At 44.8% G+C, this 24,726-nt stretch overlaps 1 protein-coding gene across 4 annotated transcripts; it reads left to right on the top strand.

The window, feature by feature from the left end:
* The first annotated feature begins 310 nt into the window (after positions 1-310).
* On the top strand, positions 311-24,266 carry LOC133477504 (ATP-dependent RNA helicase DDX3X-like). Of its 4 annotated transcripts, XM_061772322.1 has the most exons (21): positions 311-1,062; positions 4,084-4,135; positions 4,381-4,428; positions 4,636-4,689; positions 4,770-4,976; positions 5,062-5,164; positions 6,425-6,538; positions 8,603-8,702; positions 8,788-8,923; positions 9,005-9,102; positions 11,219-11,317; positions 11,392-11,552; positions 15,930-16,074; positions 16,178-16,322; positions 16,485-16,535; positions 16,916-17,097; positions 17,181-17,298; positions 17,596-17,749; positions 17,836-17,960; positions 19,561-19,627; positions 19,947-24,266. In XM_061772322.1, the coding sequence occupies exons 1-21, from the start codon at positions 1,018-1,020 to the stop codon at positions 20,020-20,022; spliced, it is 2,280 nt and encodes a 759-aa protein (XP_061628306.1). In that variant the 5' UTR covers positions 311-1,017; the 3' UTR covers positions 20,023-24,266. The 4 variants fall into 4 exon arrangements, with proteins under 4 accessions (XP_061628306.1, XP_061628313.1, XP_061628324.1 ...); XM_061772329.1 differs by lacking the exon at positions 4,381-4,428 and having other exon boundaries at positions 317-1,062; XM_061772340.1 differs by lacking the exon at positions 16,485-16,535 and having other exon boundaries at positions 322-1,062.
* The last annotated feature ends 460 nt before the right edge of the window (positions 24,267-24,726 follow it).

Genomic DNA, 24,726 nt, shown 5'->3' on the forward strand with positions numbered 1-24,726 from the left:
TTTTTTATTTTATTTTTTTTTACATTCTGTCTCTTACAGTTGAAGTGTTCCTGTGATGAAAATTACAGACATCTCTCGTCTTTTGTGCCTCCATAATTTACTGTTGTCAGAAGCTGAGTGCAAGCTACATAATCTTGATAATAATCATTAATTATTCTCCCGTGGATCACTTATTTGAAAATGTAATAATCCTTTATTCCCCCCCCCCCAAAAAAAACAAAAAAAACCCAACAATATCAGTACATTTCAGGAGAAATACAGGCAAATTTGAATAATTAATAGCATGAAACAGTACATTGTCTTCTATGTTGGTGTTTGAAAATTGCTTTCTTTGCTCTCATCAACCAATTGTCTGCTTTGTTTATGATAAAGACAACATGGCCTTTCTGTCTTTTATTTGATGTTACTTTGTAAGCGGAAATCCTTGACTAGTGGAGAGCAAAGTGGCCTTCAGATGAAATGGTCAACAGTCGTTCGGTGGCGAACTTGACCATTTTCGTGCGCGATACATCAAGCCATCGACGAAGCGTCCGGTGTAGACCGACACACATCCGGCTAATTATCCATTCATTCAACATAATTATAGATACGCTCCCGATCACATAAACACATTTGAAACGTGAGCAATTATTCTTCATTATTTCGTGCTCGACTTCACGGTTCCTGCACGTTCTCCTAGACTTTCATTTGACCTTTATTTTTCCAGCATCACCGGATGTTTTTTTTTTTTTTCAGTTTTGTTCACGCGTGCTTTCTTAACACATCTTCATTCCCAGCTGTAGAACAAATCGCCATCAGCTGGGTTTGCATCAAGTAGCACCTTGGTGACCAAAGTAGTGGAATTTTTGTAAGCATCTTCAAGGTGCGTTGTGCAAAGTGTCGACTATTGTAACCTTTAAAAGCTGCCCGATCTCTCTTTTGTCGCGGCGAGGCACGCGACAAACGAGCATCGAACCCCCGGCAAACAAAGAGCTTTTTTTTCTCAACGTCAACATTTTTCCTCCATATTCCATAGTGATGAGTCATGTGTCCGTCGAGAATGTCCACGGTCTAGAACAACAGGTAAGCAGCTCGTTTCACGTCGCTTGTGGCGTCATGCGGGGGGGAAAAAAAGTATTAAATGGTGTTAGCTTACCGGCTAACGAGCGCTAGCGAGATGCTATCGTGCTAGCATTGGGTGCGCTTCGGTCGCATACTCGCCGGACAAAATGTGCCGAGCGGTCTTCCTGTTATTAGTATTCCCCGCAACATTCTTGACGTAACTGTCATATTTATCATTCCCACAAATATGTCTTTCCAAATATGTCGTTTCGTGAAGCGTGACAGCGCTGACAAAATGTTGCTTGATGCAGAAAAGGGATTTGACAAATATCAGCGGCCTCCGTCGGCGCTGTCCGGTGAGCAAATGAAACGCACCCAGCCACTTATCTTCACTGCGTTTGTCTTGCAGCTCGACAAAAAAAAAATCAAACAAATGGAGGTGCGCTAAAGCACGCTCAGAATGCTGCATTTGACAGCGCGACACGCTTGCTGTCACTTCCAACGCACGATTGTTGTTTTGGTGAAAAGGTTCAATTCTTCTGCGTCACTGGCGGCGTCGGAAAAGCCATCCGAGTGTGCCTGCTTAAGCGGCCAAATCAGATTTCGAATATTTCGCCAAATGCTTTGAATGGGCCGCAGAGGAGCTGAGAACGTTTCATTCACCGATGCATTTGCGTTCCCTTGCAATGCAGCAAAATGTGTTGAAGGATTTAATGGATGGTAAATGGCACAGTTCAGTACTGTGCCAAAAAAACCGTCTTGAGCCGCCACTGGTTTTATTTATTTATTTTTTTATTTTCTTCCATTTCATAGAGGCAGGTTTCTGCAGCTTTAATTTGCTATGCAATGTGATTTCCTTGTGTATCATTTTGAGTGAGTGGTTCCCCAACCATTACTGAGCCGAAGCACATGCAGTATTTACACTGTCAGAGAAAATCTCCCAGCAAAAATGGCCCAAAAAGTATACAGCCTACAAACTTAAAATCATGATGACATCTGGAAGTTGGCACAGACAGATAAACAAAGGTATACTACAAATGAATAATAATATTTGGGCCACGGCACACCTGATGGTGCAGCACGGTGGTTGTAGGTAATTCAATTTCACTTTGTCATGCACTGGATGCTATTCAGGTATAACTATATACGGCAGTACTTTGTACGCATAACACAAGTTTTTGAAAATACAAGCAGTCGTTTAGCTGATTTGTATATTTTTATTTTCTGTGCTTTGACCTGTGAGCAGAAATTTGGGATATTAGCAGCGTATGGTGGCAGTGAACAACTCAACAACAAGGAACCATTCTTAAAATACGCTTCAAGCCGTTTACTTTCAAACTAAACAAAAAGAGAATTACACAATTTGTATTTGAAACAACCACAGCTTTGCCTTAAGAAATTCAGCTCAGTTTATTGCTAACAATGAAAAATGCCATTGACAGGCTAATGAATGGCATTGGTGTTTTAACTACAAGTGGGACTTGAATGGATTAATCATGATTGATTAATTACAATGAAATTAATTAGTAAAAAAAAACAACACAGTTTAATCATATTTTGAGTTCCAAAAAATGCGGAACATTTTTCATTGCACAATTTCCTGGTACACCGTTTACACTGACGCACACGTGAGAGCTCTGCTACTGGAATGGAGGAATTGAATGAAATAGCGTTGCTAGGACTGATGGAGGCAAATTAGATTTAAAAAAACAAAACAAAAAACTACCCGATGATGAGCGCGGTTTTGAGTTTTCATCGCACCGAAGCACTTCAACCCTTCAACATGTGATCCAACTTTTTACCGCCATGCAGAAACCATTTCAAGTCAAAAAATGGCTCTGGTAAAAATGGTTAAAATGGCACTTTAACTTTAGGTCTGTTTAATATTGACGTGGGATATTTTCCATTAGTTTTTCCTTTGTTTTGTATTGAAATGCAATTGAATGCATTTTTCCCCAGAGTTAACGATATTCCTGTCTGTGTCAATTATTTGATTCAGTCGTCCACTAAAATCTATTTCAATTAAACCATGTTGCGTTTTAGGACCAATATTGTTTATATGATGAAAAAGGCGATTAGTCGAGATTAATTAGATTATTTAAAAAAAAATTGTCCTCTTACTAGTTAAACCCCTTTAAGCAACAGACAATTGAACGCAAATGGTGGAGCAACACTTTTAGACAGACAATATTACAGCATTCACCGGCATATATATGATATGATGACCCTAACACCGTTGCGCCGGACCTCTCCCTGCTACTCTAACTGCTGCCGGGCTGGCAAGGGGCTCATGCTGTTCCCTGCTTGCCTCAGTTCCCCGCTTGTTTTATCCCCGCTCGAAAAATGTACGTGAAAGAGTTTGAAGCTATATCTCAACAATTCAGTACTAAATTGTTCTGTTTTTTTTCACATTTTCAGCACTTGCCTTCAAACATATTTAATGTATTTAGGAACAACCCACGTAAATAACTTTGGTTCGTCTTGAATAGATTTGTATTTATTTATTTTTTTTTTAAATCCGCTACAGAACCCGCACATGAAGATAAAAAAAATCCAGGCATTTATCAGCCTTGGTTGTATTGTGTGTGGTGTGCTCCGATAATATCAACACAGAACACCACAGGCGCAAAGATTTTGTTCCGCCGGCGACCGCTGAACAAGTCCTCCAAAGCATAAATCTACGTGATCTAACAAAACCGAAGAAGAAGAAACACTTCAGTGTTTGCGGTGATGTTTCCCAAAGGTTGCCGTTGTTAAATGGCAATGACGCCCCCAAGGACGTGCTTTGGAAAATACTTGGGTCAGCCCCGACTCTTTTCCGATCCGTTAAATCGGGAGAAAGCCACTTTTGACACAGATCGGAGCACAGGATAACCTGATTAGACATAAGATAGTTTGGCATTTGTCGCCTTTGGTCAGGAAGGGGCAAAATCGGGACAAAAACAGCCCAATTGTCTTTGTGAAGCGGGCCTAACGGATACTATTGACAACGTGATGATTAGTTTGAGTAAATCTTGACTGTTGATGTGCTTTCATCCCCAGCTCGCTGTCCTAGACTTGAATGTGGGAGACGGACAAGGTGGTGGCACCAACAGTAAGCACTTCCTACATGTTTTATCTGTAAGAGCAGTTGGTAATCCATCACAAACCCTGCTCATAAAGCAAGCAGCGATGCCTTGGAGACATTGAGGCAGCTGCATGGGGCCATAGAGGGGCACTGTGATATTGTAGATCGCCACCACAATTGTTGCCTCCAGGATGTTTTTAGGTGTTGATTGTATGTACCTGCCCTATTTACTGATTATTAGAATGAGGCTGATGTCTCTCTCGTGTCTGCAGGAAGATACATTCCTCCACATTTACGGAACAAAGATGGTCCTAAAAATGGTGAGGAGCATCTATTTAGTGCTTCTTCCAACAAAATACTTTTTTCTGGATCCTAGAGGCCCACGTGACTCAGAATGCTACGTTTTGTAAAGCTAACTTGCCCCATTAGTTCACTACGAGCTCTACAAATTGACCACAGTTCACCTTTTACGAAGTTGCATTCAGACCAAATGAAACCATTGGTGAAATGCTGTCTTCTTGTTTTAGGAGGAAATGTGTTCGCTGCCAGGGCCGGCTACACCATCGCACCCGCCGCCGCCTGTAAGTTGCCTTGCCTCGACACTTTTAAGACGTTCGTCCTTCTTGCCATCAGTTTTTCAGTTATTCTTCTCTCTCTCCAGTCGGTTGGGACGGGGGCCGCGGCAACTTTGTCAATGGCTACCATGACAACCGCATGACTGGCGGGAACGCTTATAACCGAGGACCGCCTCGCATGGAGCGAGGCCGAGGGGGTGTGGGCGCAGGCGGCTATCGTGGCAACAGAGGCGGATCCTTCAATCCCATCAACACCGCTCCGCCGATGGGCTTCGGCTTGTACGAAAACAAAGGTGGCGATCCCGTTTGGCTGCGTCGAGCTGCTCGGTTGAGGAAGTGTTTATGCCCTTTGCTTCTTGTGTTCTGTGACCTTGTCAGATGCTGGCGGGTGGAACACTGCCAAGGACGCCTACAGCAGCTTTGGAAACAACAGAGGAAAATCTGCTTTCTTCAATGACCGAAGCAACGCAAATCGTGGACGGTGAGATGACAGTAAAGTTCTCACCTCTCAATTTACACGCAAGCTTCATGAAAGTCACTAAATAACATTTTAGCCAAGTGTACCGGAATCTTGACTTGGCCAGTTAATTTAGTTTTTTTGCTTTGTGTTACAATCCAAAATTGGACGATATGCCGCCGTTCGAGTGTAAGTGGAAAACAAAATCGAGCAATTAAGCCCCTTTAATACCCTCTCATGTGGGCAAGGAGAGCCACAGTCATTGCACTTTCAGCTGTTTATTGAACGCGACAAATAAATACAGTGCCTTAAAGTATTCAAACCCCTTGAGCAGCAACTTAGGTTTTTTTCACTGCAAGTTTGTGTGATCGACCAAAACAAAGTTGCTCAATGGAATGTTCAGATCAAAGACTATTCATGTGTTAGACATTCCATTGTACCTCGAGCTTCATGTTTAGGGTCGTTGTCTTGCTGGAAGATGAATCTCCTTCCCAGTCTCTAGTCTTTTGCCGCCTCCAACAGGTTTTCTTCCAGAATTGCCAAACTGTATTTAGCTGCATCCATCTCCCCCATCAACTCAGCAGCTTCCCTGCGGTCTCTGCTGAAGCGCAGCATCCCCACAGCATCTTGTCGCCGTGTGCCACAGTGGGGATCACGGTGTGATCAGAGTGACGAGCAGTGTTAGCGCTTTGCATTTAGGCCAAAAAGTTCCACTTTGGTCTCATCTGACCAAAGCACCATCTTCCCCATCTTTGCGGTGTCCCCTACACGGCAAACGGCACTTTCTTTCAACATGTCTTTCTTCTTGACGCTCTACCAAAAAGGCCAGATTTGTGGAGTGCCACAACTTCGTTGTCCTGTGGACAGTGTTTCCCACCTGAGCTGGGGATTCCTGCAGCTCCTCCAGAGTGACCATGCGCCTCTTGGCTTGCAGTTGTGCCTAACTTTTCCCATTTTTGGGTGATGTATTGAACGGTGCTCCTTGAGCTGTTCTTGTGCTTGGGCTAATTTTTTAGAACCTAATCCCACTTTCAACATCTCCACAACTTTATCCCTGACTTGTCTGGTGAGTTCCTTGGTCTTTATGATGCTGTTGTTCACTCGTGTTTTCTAACAAACCACAGAGACTTTCATACTAATTAGGTGACTTCAGAAGGCAATTGATTGCACTGGATTGTATAGAGGGGTATCGGAGTACAGGGGGATGAATACAAAACAACACCGCACACATTTTGAAAACCTTAGATATATATCACGTTGTGATGTTTTTCTGTTTCTGCTAAGGTTTGACCACGGTGGCTACAGTGGCGGCGGAGGTGGGAACAGCCGCTGGGTGGAGGAGGCCAGCAGCGACGGAGACTGGTCCAAACCGACGCCGCTCAACGAACGACTCGAGCAGTAAGTCACGCCGATTGCCGGCTTTGCACGATGGGCTTGTTTTTACGCTCACCCGTATACAGTCTCATGATATCCAAGACAACAGCTGCATAATTTTAATTCTGCGAAGTTTGTCACAGTGTCGTGAGTGCAACCAGCTTTTTAAAGGCACATTTTTTTTAAACAACTCTTTCATTGGCTCTCATTACAGTTTGCAGCTGTGCCTAAGTCTGTGGAGACGGCTCAGTCACGAGAGTGTTAAATGTGCTTGGTAGTGATATAGGGGTACTTTTCACATTTGAACCAATCCGTCCATCCATCCATTTTCTTCTGCTGAGCCGAGGTCTGGTCGCGGGAGCAGTAGCTTTAATAGGGAAGCTCAGACTTCCCTCTCCCCAGTCACTTCAACCAGCTCTTCCAGGGGGATCCCGAGGCATTCCCAGGCCAGCCGGTAGACTTGGTCTCTCCAGCATGTCCTGGGTCTCCTCCCGGTGGGATGAGCCCGGAACACCTCACCACGGAGGTGTCCAGGAGGCATCCTAATCAGATGCCTGATCCACCTCATGTGGCTCCTCTCAATGCGGAGGAGTAGCAGCTGTACTCTGAGCCCCCAAGACCCCAAGATACTTGAACTCCTCCACTTGGGGCAGGATCTCATCCCCGATCCGGAGAGGGCACTCAACCCTTTTCCAACTGAGGACCATTGTCTCAGATTTGGAGGTGCTGACTTTCATCCCAACTCTGCTGCAAACCGCTCCAGTGAGAGTTGGAGATCACGGCTTGATGAAGCCAACAGAACCACATCGTCTGCAAAAAGCAGAGATGCAATACTGAGGCCACCAAACCGGACCCCCTCTACGCCTCTGCTGCGCCTAGAGATTCTGTCCATAAAAGTTATGAACCGAATCGGTGACAAAGGGCAACCTTGGCGGAGTCCAACCCTCACTGGAAACGAATCCGACTTACTGTCGGCAACGCGAACCAAACTCTGACAGCAGTACGGTACGCAACAGTACCAACTTTCGGGACGTTTGTGGTAATGAATGTTAATGTTTAAATAAAAAATCAAAAAAATGTTATATTTAACATTTATTTTTCAGTATATAAACTTTGACTAATATTTTAAAACAAATGAGCAAAAGAGGAATGGTGTAAAAATAAGGTATAACACAAATAATAAAGTATAAATGATACAAACAATAATGTAGCACAAACTACACAAACGTCTTTGCAATGAATGAACGAAGATGAATAGTAATTGTATTGCAGTGGTTTATGATAACTAATGCAAGTTAAAAAGCCAAGCTTTTCATTACGCGCATGCGTAATGCAGTACAACATAACCTTGTAAGGACTGTTGGCATGCTGCTGCACCTGCGCTGTGTTTTTTCGCCATTTTGTACCGACTTTCATTGGTTTACTAAACATTGTTTCATATGAATGCAGGACTTTAAACTAATTTGTTAGACTCGGCGACCCCAAAATGGTACTTCAACGGCCTTTAGCTTCATGCTGCTTACTGCCTTGCCACTCGTTAGCCAGAAGCTAGCTTCGTCAGCGAGACTCACCTCCTCTCTGTGCGCTGGTCAGCCTTTCTGGTGTGCCCCACGCAGCAGTCCCGCTCGGGCCCGTCTGCCGCCACCCTTCCACCTCACCCACGCCCACGGATTGCCGTCTCCGACGCACCGACTGGCCGTCTATGGATTGCGCTGTATCTGACACTCACGAGTGCAACTCCGCCGCTTCGTTACTCGGTGGCAGAGATGTTACGTCTTTTCGAGCAGGACCTTTTCCACAGTACTTGTTTAGCATGTTTGATCCCCGCTTGTTTGTTTTGAGTGACGTCATTACACTCTGGTGCGGCACTGATGCGTTCTAGTGCGCCTTGGAAATTGACCAACTCTTCCACTCCCGCCGCCCGGACAGTCACAAGGGCACGCGAAGACACCGAAACACAGTGAATCACGTGAATCGGTACTCTGTAGTGCCGACCAAATCAGTTCTGTACCGATTTCGGTACCCATCCCTATTGCTAGGACAATAATCCACAAATAGTGATCAACTGGTCCTTATTGTGCCCTCTAGAGAGTTGTTCTCCGCCAGCAACACTGGAATTAATTTCGAGAAATACGATGACATTCCTGTCGAGGCGACTGGACAGAACTGCCCTCATCACATCGAGAGTGTAAGTCAGAGTGGAATGTATCTGTTGTTGTTTTTTTTACCTGATATTTTGTCTGCAAGTAAATCCAAGGTTGTCCGCTGTGTAGTTCCAAGACATAGACATGGGTGAAATTATCATGGGCAACATTGCGCTGAGCCGCTACACACGCCCGACCCCTGTCCAGAAATATGCCATTCCAATTGTCAAGTCCAAGCGAGACCTCATGGCCTGCGCACAAACAGGTAGGCTATAGCGCATGTGATTTCTATGTCTTCTACACATAATCAGACTGAAGCTGCTTATTTTGCTGTGTTTTTGCATAGGTTCTGGCAAGACTGCTGCATTCCTGCTGCCAATTCTCAGCCAAATCTACACAGAGGGACCAGGAGATGCCGTTAATGCGGCTAAAGCCTCTGGGCAGGTGTGGAATTTATTTTCACTTCCACCCCTTTTTAAAAGAAGACCAATTCCTTTATTTTTACTGAAGACATTTGGGTTTGACATCTAACGATGTGCATGACACGAGATCAGCATTTCATCTTTTATTTCGAGGTAGTTGCAGATGGATCTGACACACAACTTAGAAGCTAGCACCTTTTGTTGAAATGGACCCATCCATCCATCCATCCATTTTCTTCCGCTTAACCGAGGTTGGGTCGCGGGGGCAGTAGCTTTAGCTGGCCCAGTCTTCCCTCTCCCCAGCCACTACAACTAGCTCTTCCGAGGGGATCCCGGGCATTCCCAGGCCTGCTGAGAGACATAGTCTCTCCAGCGTGTCCTGGGTCGTCCCCGGGTCTCCTCCCGGTGGGACGTGCCCGGAACACCTCACCGGGGAGGCGTCCAGGAGGCATCTGAATCAGATGCCTCAGCCACCTCATCTGGCTCCTCTCGATGTGGAGGAGCAGCTACTCTACTCTGAGATCCTGCCGGATGACCGAGCTTCTCACCCTATCTCTAAGGGAGAGCCCGGACACCCTGCGGAGGAAACTCATTTCGGCCGCGTATATCCGAGATCTTGTTCTTTCGGTCATGACCCACAGCTCGTGACCATAGGTGAGGGTAGGAACGTAGATGGACCGGTAAATAGAGAGCTTGGCCTTTCGGCTTAGCTCCTTCTTCACCACAACGGACCGATACAAAGTCTGCATCACTGTAGAAGCTGCACCGATCCGCCTGTCGATTTCCCGTTCCATTCTTCCCTCACTCGTGAACAAGTCCCCAAGATACTTGAACTTCTCCACTTGGGGCAGGATTTCATCCCCGACCCGGAGGGGAGGGCACTCCACCCTTTTCCGACTGAGGACCATTGTCTCCGATTTGGAGGTGTTGATTTTCATACCAGCCGCTTCGCACTCTGCTGTGAACCGCTCCAGTGAGAGTTGGAGATCATGATTTGATAGACAACAGAATCACATCATCTGCAAAAAGCAGCGATGAGGCCACCAAGCCGGATCACCTCTATGCCTCGGCTGCGTCTAGAAATTGTGTCCATAAATGTTATGAACAGAATCTATGACAAAGGGCAGCCTTGGCTCCCGTATCAGGGAGTTTGGTCGAACACCTTCTCCAAGTCCACAAAACACATGTAGACTGGTTGGGCGAACTCCCATGCACCCTGAGGACCAGAATCAGTCAGAGCCATTGATCAAACATTGGCATGCCAAAGTTAACAGAAGTTGAACGGGTGGAGCAAAGAAAACCACAGCAGATGACGACAAACATTTTGAGAATGGAAAAGCCCCTAAAACAACTGTTGGTAACATAAGCAACAACTTCTTGAGGCCTGCTGCTTGCAGATGACTTCACCAACAAAAGTAGAGATGACTGGGTGGAGAGGCTAAGACTCCACTATTAAAAAAAAAAAATATATATATATATATATATATCACACACACACCAAATAAATGTTATGGGAGACTGCTGAGACAAAGATAAACCTTGGCCAAAAGCTTCAAGAAAGCAAGAATGTTCACATGATCCCAAACATATAAGTCTGTATGTGAAGCTCGGCGGAGATGATGTCGTGGCTGCCTCTGGGTTGGGCTCATCAAGTTTTATTGATGAATGACATTATTGTAGCAGCAAAATGAATTCTGAGTTTTGCAGAAACATTTTGTCTGCCAAGTGAAAGAAAGATGCAATCAAGTTGTGAGTTTCTCCATCATGCAGCAAGCTCGGCATTCAAATATACTGCCCAAACAACGACGGAGGTCATCAAGGGGGAAAATGTGGAAGGTTTTGGACTGGCCATGTCAATCTCCAGACTTAAACCCTATAGAGCTTACATTTCACCTGGTCATGTTTTCAGTTTACAGCAAAAATAAAGGAAATGGTTCCAAGACTTTTGGTGTAGAGTGTATTGGTGTTAGTTTGGATTACATTGGATCCAAATGTGACAACCACTCATGAGCTAATGGTGTAAACTGTTGCCTCTTACAAGAATCATGTATGCCATCATTTTTTGTTTTTGAATTTTTTTCCAGCTATACGCTGCTGCTTATTGAGTTAAAATATGGTGATTATTCCGCTTATTATAGGAGAATGGAAAATATGGCCGTCGTAAGCAGTACCCCATTTCTTTGGTCCTGGCCCCTACTCGAGAGCTGGCACTGCAGATATATGATGAAGCCAGGAAGGTAGGTTTGCATAATGGAAAAGAAGATTAAGAGAATATTCATGATTTTCCTTATTTTTGTCTCTCCTTTTCTAGTTTTCCTACCGGTCCAGAGTGCGTCCCTGTGTCGTGTACGGAGGAGCAGACATCGGCCAGCAGATCCGAGAGCTGGAGAGAGGCTGTCACCTCCTGGTGGCCACGCCCGGAAGACTGGTGGACATGATGGAGAGGGGCAAGATTGGGCTAGACTACTGCAAGTAAGATCTGGACAGTAGCGGAGGTTTTTTTTTTCACCTTTTCATCTAAGTTTGTTGGGCTTGCACGATGACAGGTTTTCAAAGTCCACACTAACTCTTGTTGTCGCTGATGATGCTGTTGATATTTTTTCAGGAAAAAAACATTAGGACATGCTTGGCAAAAATCTTTATTCACTCAAAATGGACAGCGCATACACCAAATTCACACAGAAGATACACATTGGAACACAAGAGTGTGGAAGTGGGCTGGCTGAAGGCTGTTGCATGAGAGTATCTCCAGCCAGAGAGAGGAAAAATCCCTCTCGCTCGGTTTAGTTGCCGCCGGGACAGCCAGGTAACGCGGCCTGTCAAAGTAATTACTATATCGAGTTATCGCTCCATAAATAAAAGCGACACAATAGTTGTTCTGGACTCGATAAATTATTGTTTTGGTGCGCTGACACTTTTGGACGGCTGTGTCATTAGCCGCTAGCAAGCTCACGGCTGGACTTCGGGCAAAATATTTCTGCCACCGGGGGTCCACAGTCGCCACGGCATCAGGGTTAGATTTTTGTAAACGTTATCTGCCAGTCAATGCAACGGCATGCTCCCAAAGTCAAATAAAACGGTTCGAGTTTCAGCCAACAAAAAGCACTGCTGATGTGTGCCTTTGTTTGAGGCTTCTCTAGCAGTGGTTCCCAAATGTTTTTAGCAGCGCCCCCCTTTTGGGGTTAAAATTATTTTCAGCCCCCACCCACAGTTTGTCAATAAATAGGCATACGCTTAGCTTGCAAACATTATTCCTTGGGAATCAACAAAAACATGAACAAACATAACTCCAATAATCACTGCAGCGGTCACTTTTACAGTTGAAAAATTACACTGGCGAGCCACCGAGAATAAACAAAAACCTAAAAAAAAAAAAAAAAAAAAAGACGCTCAAATCTAATTAAATTTGGTGGTGTTTTTAAGAGGCTCGGTAGTAAAATTAGCTCCATCTGCTGGGTGTAACCTAATAATGAAAAGTGTTCATGGTAGCCCCGTGCCCCTCCTGTCATAACGCCGGGCCCGCCCCAGTTTGAAATCCACTGTTCTATAGTATTAGCCCCTGTGAACGGCAGCCGCACAGCACGCGGCACCGCTGAGCGGAGTATAGGCCGGGCAAAATGAAGAGCGACGAGAACTTTTCCCATCGTGGAAACGTTACGCCAACGAAACATATGGCGACACATTGCTTGTTGGAGCTTGTGGATGATCAAAGGCCGACTTGGAGCCAGTCGGTCACAAAGAAGTCACGTAAGTGGGACATAACTCCTTTCAACTCTGCATCTCCGTGCTTTTCGGGGTCGACATACTGTTTTAAAGGCGATGGGCACATACGATCACCCAATTATACGATCGCTACGTTCTCAGGGCGAGTTCAATAAAACGATGACTCTTGTGTGGTTGCTGGCTTACCCCAAATGATCAGTCTGCGTTTTATTTTATGTTCCTCACTTTTAAATACGGTTACCAGTTCAGAATGTTTAGTGTGCAAAAGCACGGCGACAACTTGCTCGCTGTCCCTAATCAAGTGGCCGGCCTCCCAGAATAAAAAACGGCTTTCTACTTGAAATCACCACGAAAGGAGAAAAAAACAAGACAATGCGGTGTTGATGTACAACCCCAATTCCAGTAAAATTGGGACGTTGTGTTAAACAATAAAAACAGAATACAATGATTTGCAAATCATGTTCAACCTACATTTAATTGAATACACTACAAAGACAAGAATAATGTTCAAACTGATAAACTTGATTGTTTTCAGCAAATAATCATTCACTTAGAATTTTATGGCTGCAGCACGTTCCAAAAAAGCTGGGACAGGTGGCAAAAAAGACTGAGAAGAAAAGGAGCTTCCCTGAATTGCTCAGTCATTCACAAGCAAAGATGGGGCGAGGTTCACCTCTTTGTGAACAAGTGTGTGAGAAAATAGTCCAACAGTTTAAGGACAACGTTCCTCAACGTACAATTGCAAGGAATTTAGGGATATCATCGTCTACGGTCCATAATATCATCAAAAGGTTCAGAGAATCTGGAGAAATCAGTGCATGTAAGCGGCAAGGCCGAAAACCAACATTGAATGCCCGTGACCTTCGATCCCTCAGGCGGCACTGCATCAAAAACTGACATCAAAGTGTAAAGGATATCACCACATGGGCTCAGGAACACTTCAGAAAACCAATATCAGTAAATACAGTTCGGCGCTACATCCGTAAGTGCAACTTGAAACTCTACTATGCAAAGAAAAAGCCATTTATCAACAACACCCAGAAACGCCGCCGGCTTCTCTGGGCCCAAGTTCATCTAAGATGGACCGATGCAAAGTAGAAAAGTGTTCTGTGGTCCGACGAGTCCGCTTTTCAAATTGTTTTTTGAAATTGTGGACATCGTGTCCTCCGGGCCAAAGAGCAAAAGAACCATCCGGACCGTTATGGACGCAAAGTTCAAAAGCCAGCATTTGTGATGGTATGGGGCTGTGTTAGTGCCAATAGCATGGGTAACTTACACATCCGTGAAGGCACCATTCATGCTGAAAGGTACGTACAGGTTTTGGGGAAACATATGCTGCCATCCAAGCAACGTCTTTTTCATGGACGCCCCTGGTTATTTCAGCAAGACAACGCCAAACCACATTTACAACAGCGTGGCTTCGTAGTAAAAGAGTGCGGGTACTAGACTGGCCTGCCTGTCTCCTATTGAAAATGTGTGGCGCATTATGAAGCGTAAAATACAACAACGGAGACCCCGGACTATTGAACAGCTGAAGCTGTACATTGAGCAAGAATGGGAAAGAATTCCACCTACAAAGCCTCAACAATTAGTGTCCTTAGTTCCCAAACGTTTATTGAATGTTGGTAAAAGAAAAGGTGATGTAACACAGTGGTAAACATGACCCTGTCCCAGCTTTTTTGGAACGTGTTGCAGCCATAAAATTCAAAGTTCATGATTATTTGCTAAAAACAATAAGGTTTATCAGTTTGAACATTAAATATTTTGTCTTTGTAGTTTGTTCAATTAAATATAGGTTGAACATGAGTTGCAAATCCTTGTATTCTGTTTTTATTTATGTTTAACACAATGTCCCAACTTCATTGGAATTGGGGTTGTAGTTTGCTTAAAGACGTTACTAAACTGTCAACGATTGCGTTGTCTCTTACAACTACTTTTGACCAAAGAATGAGTGGTCTCTCGTGAGCTAACATGAATAGCTATGCTAGCTACGCATTAGACGATCGGTCCATAGCGAACGCAGGTATTGACGTGGATGAATTTGCTTTAATAATACGACTCTACTCGTTCTGCAAAATTCTTGGTGTGCCTTTAATGGTTTGTAAATAATCCAGTCATTTGGCGTAGAGCTCAAGGGACCGGAAGAGGGGGGGGCGGGATCGGTCCTTAAAATCGGAAGTGCGTGGCATAACCCCCCTTGACGACAATGTCAACATATTTGATTGACAGGTGAATGGGTTGCCTTCGGCGGACTAACCAGTCATAGTTTTCATGATTTAAAAAACATCGTTTTATCGTAATAGTTTTGGGAAAATATATCTTCTTAAAAATGATCGTGACAGGCCTATAGGTTACATTTGCACAACTTGGGAAAATGGGAAAACCTGTTCTCGTTCTCAGCCCACCGCAGCTGCGGGTTCTGCACGATAGGAATTTGCCACAAAACTTAATTTTTTGTCGCATATGGAGCATGACTGAGAAGATTGCTGTCCATTTCCTTCAAGAAGACAAATTTCCATTGAGCTGCTGCAGCATGAACACGAACACATGCCAACTTCCACTCTCCCCAACAATTTTTAGTCAGCCACACAAGACCCTTTTTGTTTCAAACTTCTCATGCCAAAAACCAATTTAATTTCTCCAGATCCATAAAAAGTTAAAAAATATATATAAATTCTGCAGTTAAATTCATGATCTTTAAAACGTGGCTATATATGCATCATTCAAATGTTAAAATTGCCATATTTTCTTTGTAAAGAATTTGACAAATTTGTCCCTGTCACTCTAAATATGATTCATACGCCACAAAATGATCACAACGTTTCTCAAAAGGTTCTAAAATGGAGCCTATCTTTGCCGACTTTGGGCAAAAGCCAGCCTCGACCCTCCAGAGGTCGCCTGCCCCGTCACATGGCGAGTGGCACTCATTCGCAGCTGCATTTCTCCGCGCTGCCTGCACAAAGTCACACAAGTCAACCACGATCGGTGGCTAGATATCAAATTGAAAGAATGTTGTCACACAGTACTAGGCATAACAGCTGACAATAAGTTGCTGAGTAATAATTAGAGCTTGTTGAGTGGGGGTATCTGTGACCCTGAGTTTCAAATGTCCACTTTTGGCCGTAGGTACCTTGTCCTGGATGAAGCGGATCGGATGCTGGACATGGGCTTCGAGCCGCAGATACGGCGCATCGTGGAACAGGACACCATGCCTCCCAAAGGAAGCCGGCAGACCATGATGTTCAGCGCCACCTTTCCCAAAGAAATCCAGGTGTGTCCGTTGATCCCCTTTCCCGAGCAACCGCCCTGCGCTCTTATTGGGCTTGAACCGATCTCGAACCGGAGCGAAAGCCCTCGTTTTGTCTCCCCTGCAGATTCTGGCCAGGGATTTCCTGGACGACTATATCTTCCTGGCAGTGGGACGAGTGGGCTCCACCTCCGAGAACATCACTCAGAAGGTGGTTTGGGTGGAAGAGAGCGACAAGAGGTCTTTTCTCCTGGACCTGCTCAGTGCCACGGGTGAGATAGTCAGAACGCACGATCGGTTTTCTGTCCCTGTGGCGACGTTCCACACGAATGCAGGCGCACGCAACAATGTTAGATTCTCAAGGTGGTCGGTGGACGGGTGAGAGGGCAAGTGTAGTGGTTGGTGTTGATGGTTTGGTGTGGTTTTATCCCAAGTCATCCCCAGCGAAGTGCAGGACAATGCTGGAGAGAACATGGAGAAGCCTGGTAAGCTCTTCACCAGAGAATCTCGCATCCACAACCTTTCTTTCTTTCTTTCTTTAGTTTGTACTTGCCTGCGATACTCATCTTAGTGTGGTATCTCATCGGTTCTGTGCGTCCTGGCATGAGTCGGAGGTCAAGTCCAACATGCCCCCAGTTTTTATTACAAAAACCATCTGTGCGACATGTTTTTAATCAGTGGTCACAGTTATTAATATTATTACAATTATTTTTGTGTGTTCCATATGTCCTGCAGTGCATGTTTTTCTTTTGTCATCACCAATATAAGCAGCTGTAATATTTGAGCAAAGCTTGTTGTAACTTGATTCTCGCCTGTTTTATTGCTCACTTGCGCCAGTCAATTTTAGGTGCGCTCTTCTCTTTAGGCAAGGACTCGCTGACTCTGGTTTTTGTGGAGACCAAAAAAGGCGCCGACGCCTTGGAGGACTTCCTGTACCGGGAAGGTTACGCCTGCACCAGCATCCACGGCGACCGCTCCCAGAGGGACAGAGAGGAGGCTCTGAACCAGTTCCGATCTGGAAAATGCCCCATCCTGGTGGCCACAGCTGTCGGTCAAATTCAAATGTTGCAAAATGCTTCACAGCACGGCCATGTGCGCATTTTTTAAAAGCTCCTGTCCCCACGGCTCAGGTTGCGGCTCGTGGACTTGACATCTCCAATGTGAAACACGTTATTAACTTTGACCTGCCCAGTGACATTGAGGAGTACGTTCACCGTATTGGACGCACAGGACGAGTGGGAAATCTGGGTAAGACTAGCTGCTTGTGTAACTGAGTGGTAAATACTGGATAATAGTGAGTGCTAATGCTTTCATCAGAATCAGAAACCTCTTTATTTGCCAAGTATGTCAAAAGCACACGAGGAATTTGTCTCCGGTAGCTGGAGCCGCTCTAGTGCGACAACAGAATACTTTTGAAACATAAAAACACAGTCACTGAGCAATAAAAGGTTACCAGTAATGTGGTAATGCCGGTACAATATTTTTTGTTTGTTTGTTTTTATGGCCACGCTCTCAACAATACAAATAAAACCTATTTTCCTTCAGGACTGGCCACATCGTTCTTCAACGACAGGAACGGGAACATCACTAAAGACCTGTTGGACATCCTGGTTGAAGCCAAACAGGAAGTTCCTTCCTGGCTGGAGAGCCTGGCCTATGAGCACCAGCATAAGAGCAGCAACCGCGGACGCTCCAAGAGGTCCACAAACTTAGCAAACTAAGCACACAGTTTAAGATTCCGTGGAGACGTTGCATGCAGTCCAAACAAATCCATTCGCTTGGCAGGTTTGCTGGTGGTTTTGGAGCACGTGACTATCGTCAGACGGCCGCCGGAGTCAACGCCGGAGGCTTTGGAGGGCGTGGCGTTCGGAACCAAGCGGGACACGGAGGAGCCCGCGGCTTTGCAGGAGGTGCGGCTGTGATTTTAGTTGTTGAACGCCGTTTTCACAGAGGTCAACCCCCTGAGCATTCTTTAGTCAGCAGCAGTAATGAATAGGTAGGGTTGAAGGAAATACAGCAGTTTCTCCCAGAAAGTGGAGAAAATCAGCTTTTTGAAAAGAAACATATCAAGCAGAGCACTGACGCTAATCTTTTGCTGCAGTGACGCCACTTGGTAACGCCTTGCTGTGTAATATGACCTGGTGACGAGTAATCCTAATGAAAGGCCCACAACGAACAACCGTACATTATGGAACACGTCATAAAGCGGACCTAGTTACAAGCTGAGCCGTGATGCATTCTGGGATGCTGTCAACTCGCCGACGCGACTGTATAAACTTCGCTCTGCCGTCATCAATGCGCCTAGTCACGTTTTCATCATGTGGAAAACCCACGTGGACATACTCTACCACCTGAACTCGTCTCTCAATCAGAAGGCTGTGGGTTCGATCCTCGGCCCCTGTAACCATGACCGAGGGTCTTTGAGCAAGATACCGAACGCCCAGATGCTGTTGATGATGATTATGATGATCATCATCAGCATCAGGAGGCGAATGAGGAGACTGTACAAAAAGCGCTTTGAGTACCTTAGGTAGGAAAGCGCTATACGAGTGAAAGCCCGTTTACCAAGCAGCCAGCGGGAAATGAAACCGTTCACTGTGCTGTCCACAAAGTGTGAACTCTCTTCAAAAACTCGACGTCAAATTTGAAGAAGCATTGCTGCATTACAGCTGCTTTTATATTTATGCTAAGTGAAGTGTAGAAATCCGTCCATCCATCCATTTTCTGTTCCGCTTTATCCTCACGCAAGCGCGCTAGCGTCTATCCCAGCTATCTTCGGGCGAGAGGCGGGGTTCTCCCTGAAGTAGTCGCCAGCCAATCGCAGGGCGCATGTAAACAAACAACCACTGGCACTCACATTCACACCTAGGGGCAATTTAGAGTCTTCGATGAACCTACCCTGCATGTTTTGGCGATGTGGGAGGAAACCGGAGTACCTGGAGAAAAGCCACGCAGGCACGGGGAGAACATGCAAACTCCACACAGGCGGGGCCGGGATTTGAACCCGCAACCTCACAACTGTCAGGCGGATGTGCTAACCAGTCGTTCACTGTGCCGCCAAGTCTAGAAATGCTTTTTAAAAATAAAAACAAGTAGCCTATTTATGTTACGTAAAATCCAGAGATTATCATCCTTTTCAAAATGTAAAACAAGTATTTATGTTCAGTCAAAAAAGGCCATCTTTATTTTTAATAAAGACTTTATTCATAAACATTACTGTAAAAAAAATACACTTCCAGTAAAGTAACGGCAAAACCGGTTGGCATTTTTATGTTTGGGCGGTGTTTTCAGCATCTGCTGAATGTTACCAATAATAAAGTAACTTGTCATCTAACTTAGTTACTTTTCAAATAAATCAGTAAAGTAAATAAGTTCCATTTTTCAAGTTTTGTTGATTTGTTTGAATAACCTGTCCTGTAGTGACACCTCTAACGTCTGCAAAGTAGTTTTGGCCAAAAGAAGGTTTAGGAACGGCTCGGTCAACGTTTCTTCTGTCCGTCTTTCCCGCAGGCGGCTTCGGAACCTTCTACACGAGCGACGGCTACGGAGGCAACTACTCGCACTCTCAAGTTGACTGGTGGGGCAACTAGACCATGAATTCTCTCACACATTTTGTCTTTCTTCCTTTCTCAACTCTGCCGTCTTCACCACATCTGCCGCCCTAGTTGACATTTAGAACCTGTGTGCATGCTCTACAAATATACTCATTATTCAGCACCCCCACAACCTACCTGGACAATGTAATCTACATTTATTTCATGCTAAAAGCTCACAACAGACAACATGGTAAAAGTATTCTTCCGTTCGGTTATTTGGCAACATTCCCCCTGTAGGATGTTTTCTTTGTCACTTTTAATATTTGAGTTTTAGCTCTGTTTTGTTCTGCCCTCACTCAGTCACACAGACTTCCTGCGAGCTGCTCCCGATCCACGCGTCATCTTTGTGTTGAATGCATGTCCGCCATACAAGTAAAACGTACACAACTGAGACATGAAACAAATTCGGAAATGGGAACTGGCGGAGGCCTCCATCTGGAAGAGAGGCCACAAATATTGCTCTTATTTTTTAAACCCTTTCTTTTAATTGAAGTGCAGATGTCTTAGATTTGTGAGGAGACCCAGGAAGTTCTGGGATGGAAATTGGAACGCTAGCAAGCATTGTTGCTCATCACTTGAAATGGAATCGTAGGACTTGTGCTTTACTTGGAAAAAAAATAACAACAAAGTAAAATCATTTGTTTCTGTACTGTGCCTTCAAGAATTCAAGCATTGGCTTTTCTTATTTCTGTTCTGTGAAAAACACACATTTAATGTCATGTATAGGTTTGTTATCTTGATTTCTCTTTGGAAGGAAACAAGCTAGACTTGAACTAAATCAAACCTTGGCAAAACAAAACTAAACTTGGTAAAACCGCCATGAGGAAACTACAAGGTGATTCCTCGTTCTCTGATCCGGTTCCTAAAAGCATCAAGTTCAACCCTCCTGCAGTAGGCTTTCTGCTTTGAGAAATCGGATGTCAATCTTGTGGCTCTGCTTTGAGCTGGAAGTCAAGAAGTTCCTGGCGCAGTCGCCAAAAGTTGGCAGGTCAGTAACTGCGCCACTAAGCAGTGCAGCGGTCAAACTTCAACGCATCAAACTTTTAAGATGTACATTTTCTTTTTCTTCTCCCCGATCGATTGGTGACCTTGCTGCTGCTGTTTTGTGAAGTTCCATTTGTCAGCGCACGTCTGTCGTGCCAACTCTTGGCGTCCGTACGCTCCTGGGAACCTGACTCCGCCTACAGCCGCAAACTTTGAAGCCCTTCTTGGCCAAAAGCGTCTTTCAAGGGGAAACGCAACTCGAAAGACTCCGAGATCCAAAATTCCCTGCTCACTCTATCCTGGAGAGTCACATGAAGAGTTTTCTCTTACAAGAAAAAAATCATTCCAGTATTGCTTTGAGTGTTTTTGGATAAATCGCGGTCAGGGATGAATGCATACGTCGGGCCCGAGTGTCTCCCAGCAGGGCAGCCGCTGGGAGGCAGCTAGAGGACTGAGGCAAACACGAGAAATAGTTTGCTTACTTTTGAAGGTTTGACATCGGCCCGCCCAGTCTGTTTCTCCAAACCACACTTTGATGAGGAGGATGAGGATGATGGGCCACACTCACATTTTGCCCCACCTGGCGAGTAGCCGCGCTAGACGACCGAAAGCCACAAATCGGGGACTTGCCCCGTTTTGCGCGTGGCCCTGCTGCGGAACCAGGCCGTGTCTCGTCGAGGAACGCCACCTTTCATTCCTAGTGTCAAGTCAAAAAGCAGGGTGCAAATGGATTTTATTTACATGGAGATCTTAAACACATTAACATGTAGATAACGTGTACATAGTTGAAATTATGCTCGGTCGCAATGCTGGACTCGACATTGTCTCGAGAGCCGAGTTCAGTGGACATTTAGATTCCATTCAATAGATTTCCTCAAACTTGCTCACTGGCTTTGATGAAAACAGCCAAGCTGTGGGCTAAGACAGTAGGACATATGCAAGTGTTGTTGTTTTTTTTTGGTCAAGCAATTTAGACATGCAAAAACAAGTGTTAAGAGTTCTCCAGCCAGGTTTTTAGTTATGCTGGTGGGGGAGGGGAGGGGAGGGTACCCCCTTTTTTTCGGTTCCGTTTGTTGTTGTTTTTTAACTGCGTTTCAGTGGGAGGTAGTATTCAGTTGAGTAGTTTGTTTGGAGGTCACATTCATTGTAGAAAAAGTCCCCCCAAAGCAGCATTTTTGTTTCGGTGTAGTGAAGAGAGCTCGTGCACATCATCATGTATCCCATGGAAGCTGGTTCTCCCTATTGTGAGCTTTCTAGAGATGTGTTCACATACAGCCAGTTTTGGGGATTTCAGTCCTTGTGGTTGAGCTGCAGGAGGTTGCAGGCAAAATGGCAGAGAAACATTTTGACCAGAATTGTTGCGCACCGGGTCGCTCGCTGTCATGGGAGTGAACGCGCACTCGACACCGAGCAGACGGTAGAGTTGCAAATGACAATCGGTTGAGGACTTAATTCTCATTTCTTCCGTGGCGCTTTCCCCCTCCCCCTGGGTTTTGATGACATCTCAACATGTCTCATTCACCAGGGATCTTTTTGTGATTTGCGTGCGCTTCGTACGCTCGCGAACGCTGACATGCTCGGTGCCTTGAAATTCTTCCTTCCAGACTCAAGCGAGTGTTGTTCTCACACAGGCACTTGTTTATACCTTCCCTATCACTTTAGCTGCTCGTAAATGTCTAAACCTGCAACCCGATGTTGTTTATTTGCAGCAGGTTAGCCCGCTGATGTTAGCATTTAGCTTAAAGCACTAATTGCACAGTTTCTAGCGTAGCTGTGGGTTTTTCTGCGTTTTCTGGGTCTGTCGTTGCCATCTGGTGGCGAAGCGCGGTACGTCACACATAGCCTCCATAGCAAATCATTTACCTTGCGATGCCTTAAATTCAAGACGGATTGTCCGGATAAAAGTGATATTGGTTACACTTTGTAATGTCTTAGCTTGGAGTCGGTTGTATCGATTGCACCGCCACGGCAGAGAATTCAGACTTTTAAGACGAAGAAGTGTGGTGTTGGGGAACAATTTAATGGTGCTATGCTCTCCCTTTGCTGCGGCCTCCAGGCCTTCTGTTTGTAGAAAGACTGAAAATCCTACTTTAGTTTTGACAAAAAGTACTTCAAATGTCTTCTGTAGCCCGGGTACTCCAACGCCTCTGAAGAGGTGCATATGAGCGAGTGTTTAGAGTTGCCAAAAGAAAAGACTTCTCAGTAGTGATGCGTGTGTGTGCGTGCGTGCGTGCGTGTGTGTAAAAGGATGTTCCTGATGTGAATCTCTGTTTGTGGGGACTGGTTTGTGTTTTAGTTCAGAACCACGGCAAGATCCAGCTGTTTGCACCCAAAGTTCTTGTCTACTTTCGGTAGTTTGTGTAATTTATCAAACGTTTTTGAGAAATATTTATTTTTATAAGCCTAGTGCAAATGTTTAAAAAAGTGACTTGACCAAAAGACAGTGAACAAAAACACTGGCACATGAATGTTGGATGTCATTGGTACGAGTGAAAATTTCTATTTTTCTGGGGTAGTGTGAGCTTTTTAATAACGGCGTAATAGGCTCTCTCTGAGTCCGTCGCGTGACGAGCTGGGACGGCACACTCTTGCCGAACCATTAGCTCGAACGGCATCAGCGCTCGCAGATGTGACGCGCGGAGAGAAACCGATTACCTTGAAAGTCTCATTGGACTCAGTATCAGATCCACCAACCTGTTTGTACAACAGGTTCCGATGCCAATCGTGATGACGACGATGATAATAACACACCATTAGCAGCCATTTTCAATTGGCCCCCAAAAAATTTAAATTTGAAAGAATTCCACCAAATATGCCAAGGTTTGGATTAAATTGTAAGAATCAAAAACCATTTTGTAAGAAAAAAGAAAAAGAAAAAACAAACATGCAGTACAAACATGTCCAGATTCGCGCCAAGTCAGTTTTGTTGTCGTCGTTCATTTGTTTTGACACTTTTCCTTCCTGTTAATACCTGTCGTGTGATTGTCTATCAAGTGGGGATGTTCAAAGTCTGTAACACAGAAGTAAGTGTGCTTCTATTGCTATGTTCTTGTGATCTGCATATTTTCAGGCACAGCGTGCTCAAGCGCTCACTGCCGAGCGTCCGGCCAGTCAGGAAATGGGCGAACGATGTACGGTGATACCATTCGATCTCGTTTTCCGTTTCACTGTCGTAGCTCTTCTGCCTTTGTGGTCTAGAATGCACATTCCCCATCGGTGGCACGTCAAAGATATGCAGCCTTTTCTATTCCCAACTTTGTAAATGTGAGTTGATGGCCCTTTAAGTTGTTTACAAATGGCAACCTGGGGAGGAAGAAAATACCCTACAGAGAGCCAACTGAGGTGATATGGCGACAGCAAACACTTTTGGGTTTTATTCAGTAAGGTGATTGATTGCGAGGAAATCTCTGTTGTACTCCCAGTGTGTGAAGCCTGATGTTGCCCCATGACTGACTGGCCAGACAGTTCAGCGTGGACACACGGCGCCACCAGCCTGCTAGTTAGTATTTGCTTTATGTATTAGTTTAGCAGTTGTGCACGATAAGGAGCACTAAAGGAAAAAAAAAAAAAAAAAAAAAACTATTGTGCATCCATTGTGATTTTACCACAATTAAAGGTTTGGATTTGCAAAACTAACTTGCTTCTGTTCCTTCTTGGTTGTACGCTTGAGAAAAGATCTCACTCAAGCGGTTGGATCATTTTATTTGCCGTTAAAGTGGCACGAAACTGGCGCAAAAAAAAACGTCAATTCAACACACCACAGAGAAGAGTAATGTTAACGAGCCTGCGAAATTTTATTGGAATTAAACTGACACTCCCTAATGTGCAATTGTAACTTTCATGCATGCTCACTTCATTGATTATATTCAAGATTAGGATAGTTAAAAAAAAAACAATTCTATTCAATCATGCCACACTTTTAAGATTCCCTCATTTCCCCCCCCCCCCCCTACATTTCAATTAATTCCTAAAGCAATGCAACATTCACAACTCCTACAGAAATTGCATTTTCTACTTGAACTACAATGTTGGTTGAGTTTTGTTTTTTTGCTTGAATCAGAATCCTCTTTATTTGCCAAGTATGTCCAAAAAAAAC

The sequence above is a fragment of the Phyllopteryx taeniolatus genome, chromosome 1 (genome assembly GCF_024500385.1).
Source record: "Phyllopteryx taeniolatus isolate TA_2022b chromosome 1, UOR_Ptae_1.2, whole genome shotgun sequence".
In the NCBI taxonomy this organism is placed as follows: Eukaryota; Metazoa; Chordata; class Actinopteri; order Syngnathiformes; family Syngnathidae; genus Phyllopteryx; species Phyllopteryx taeniolatus.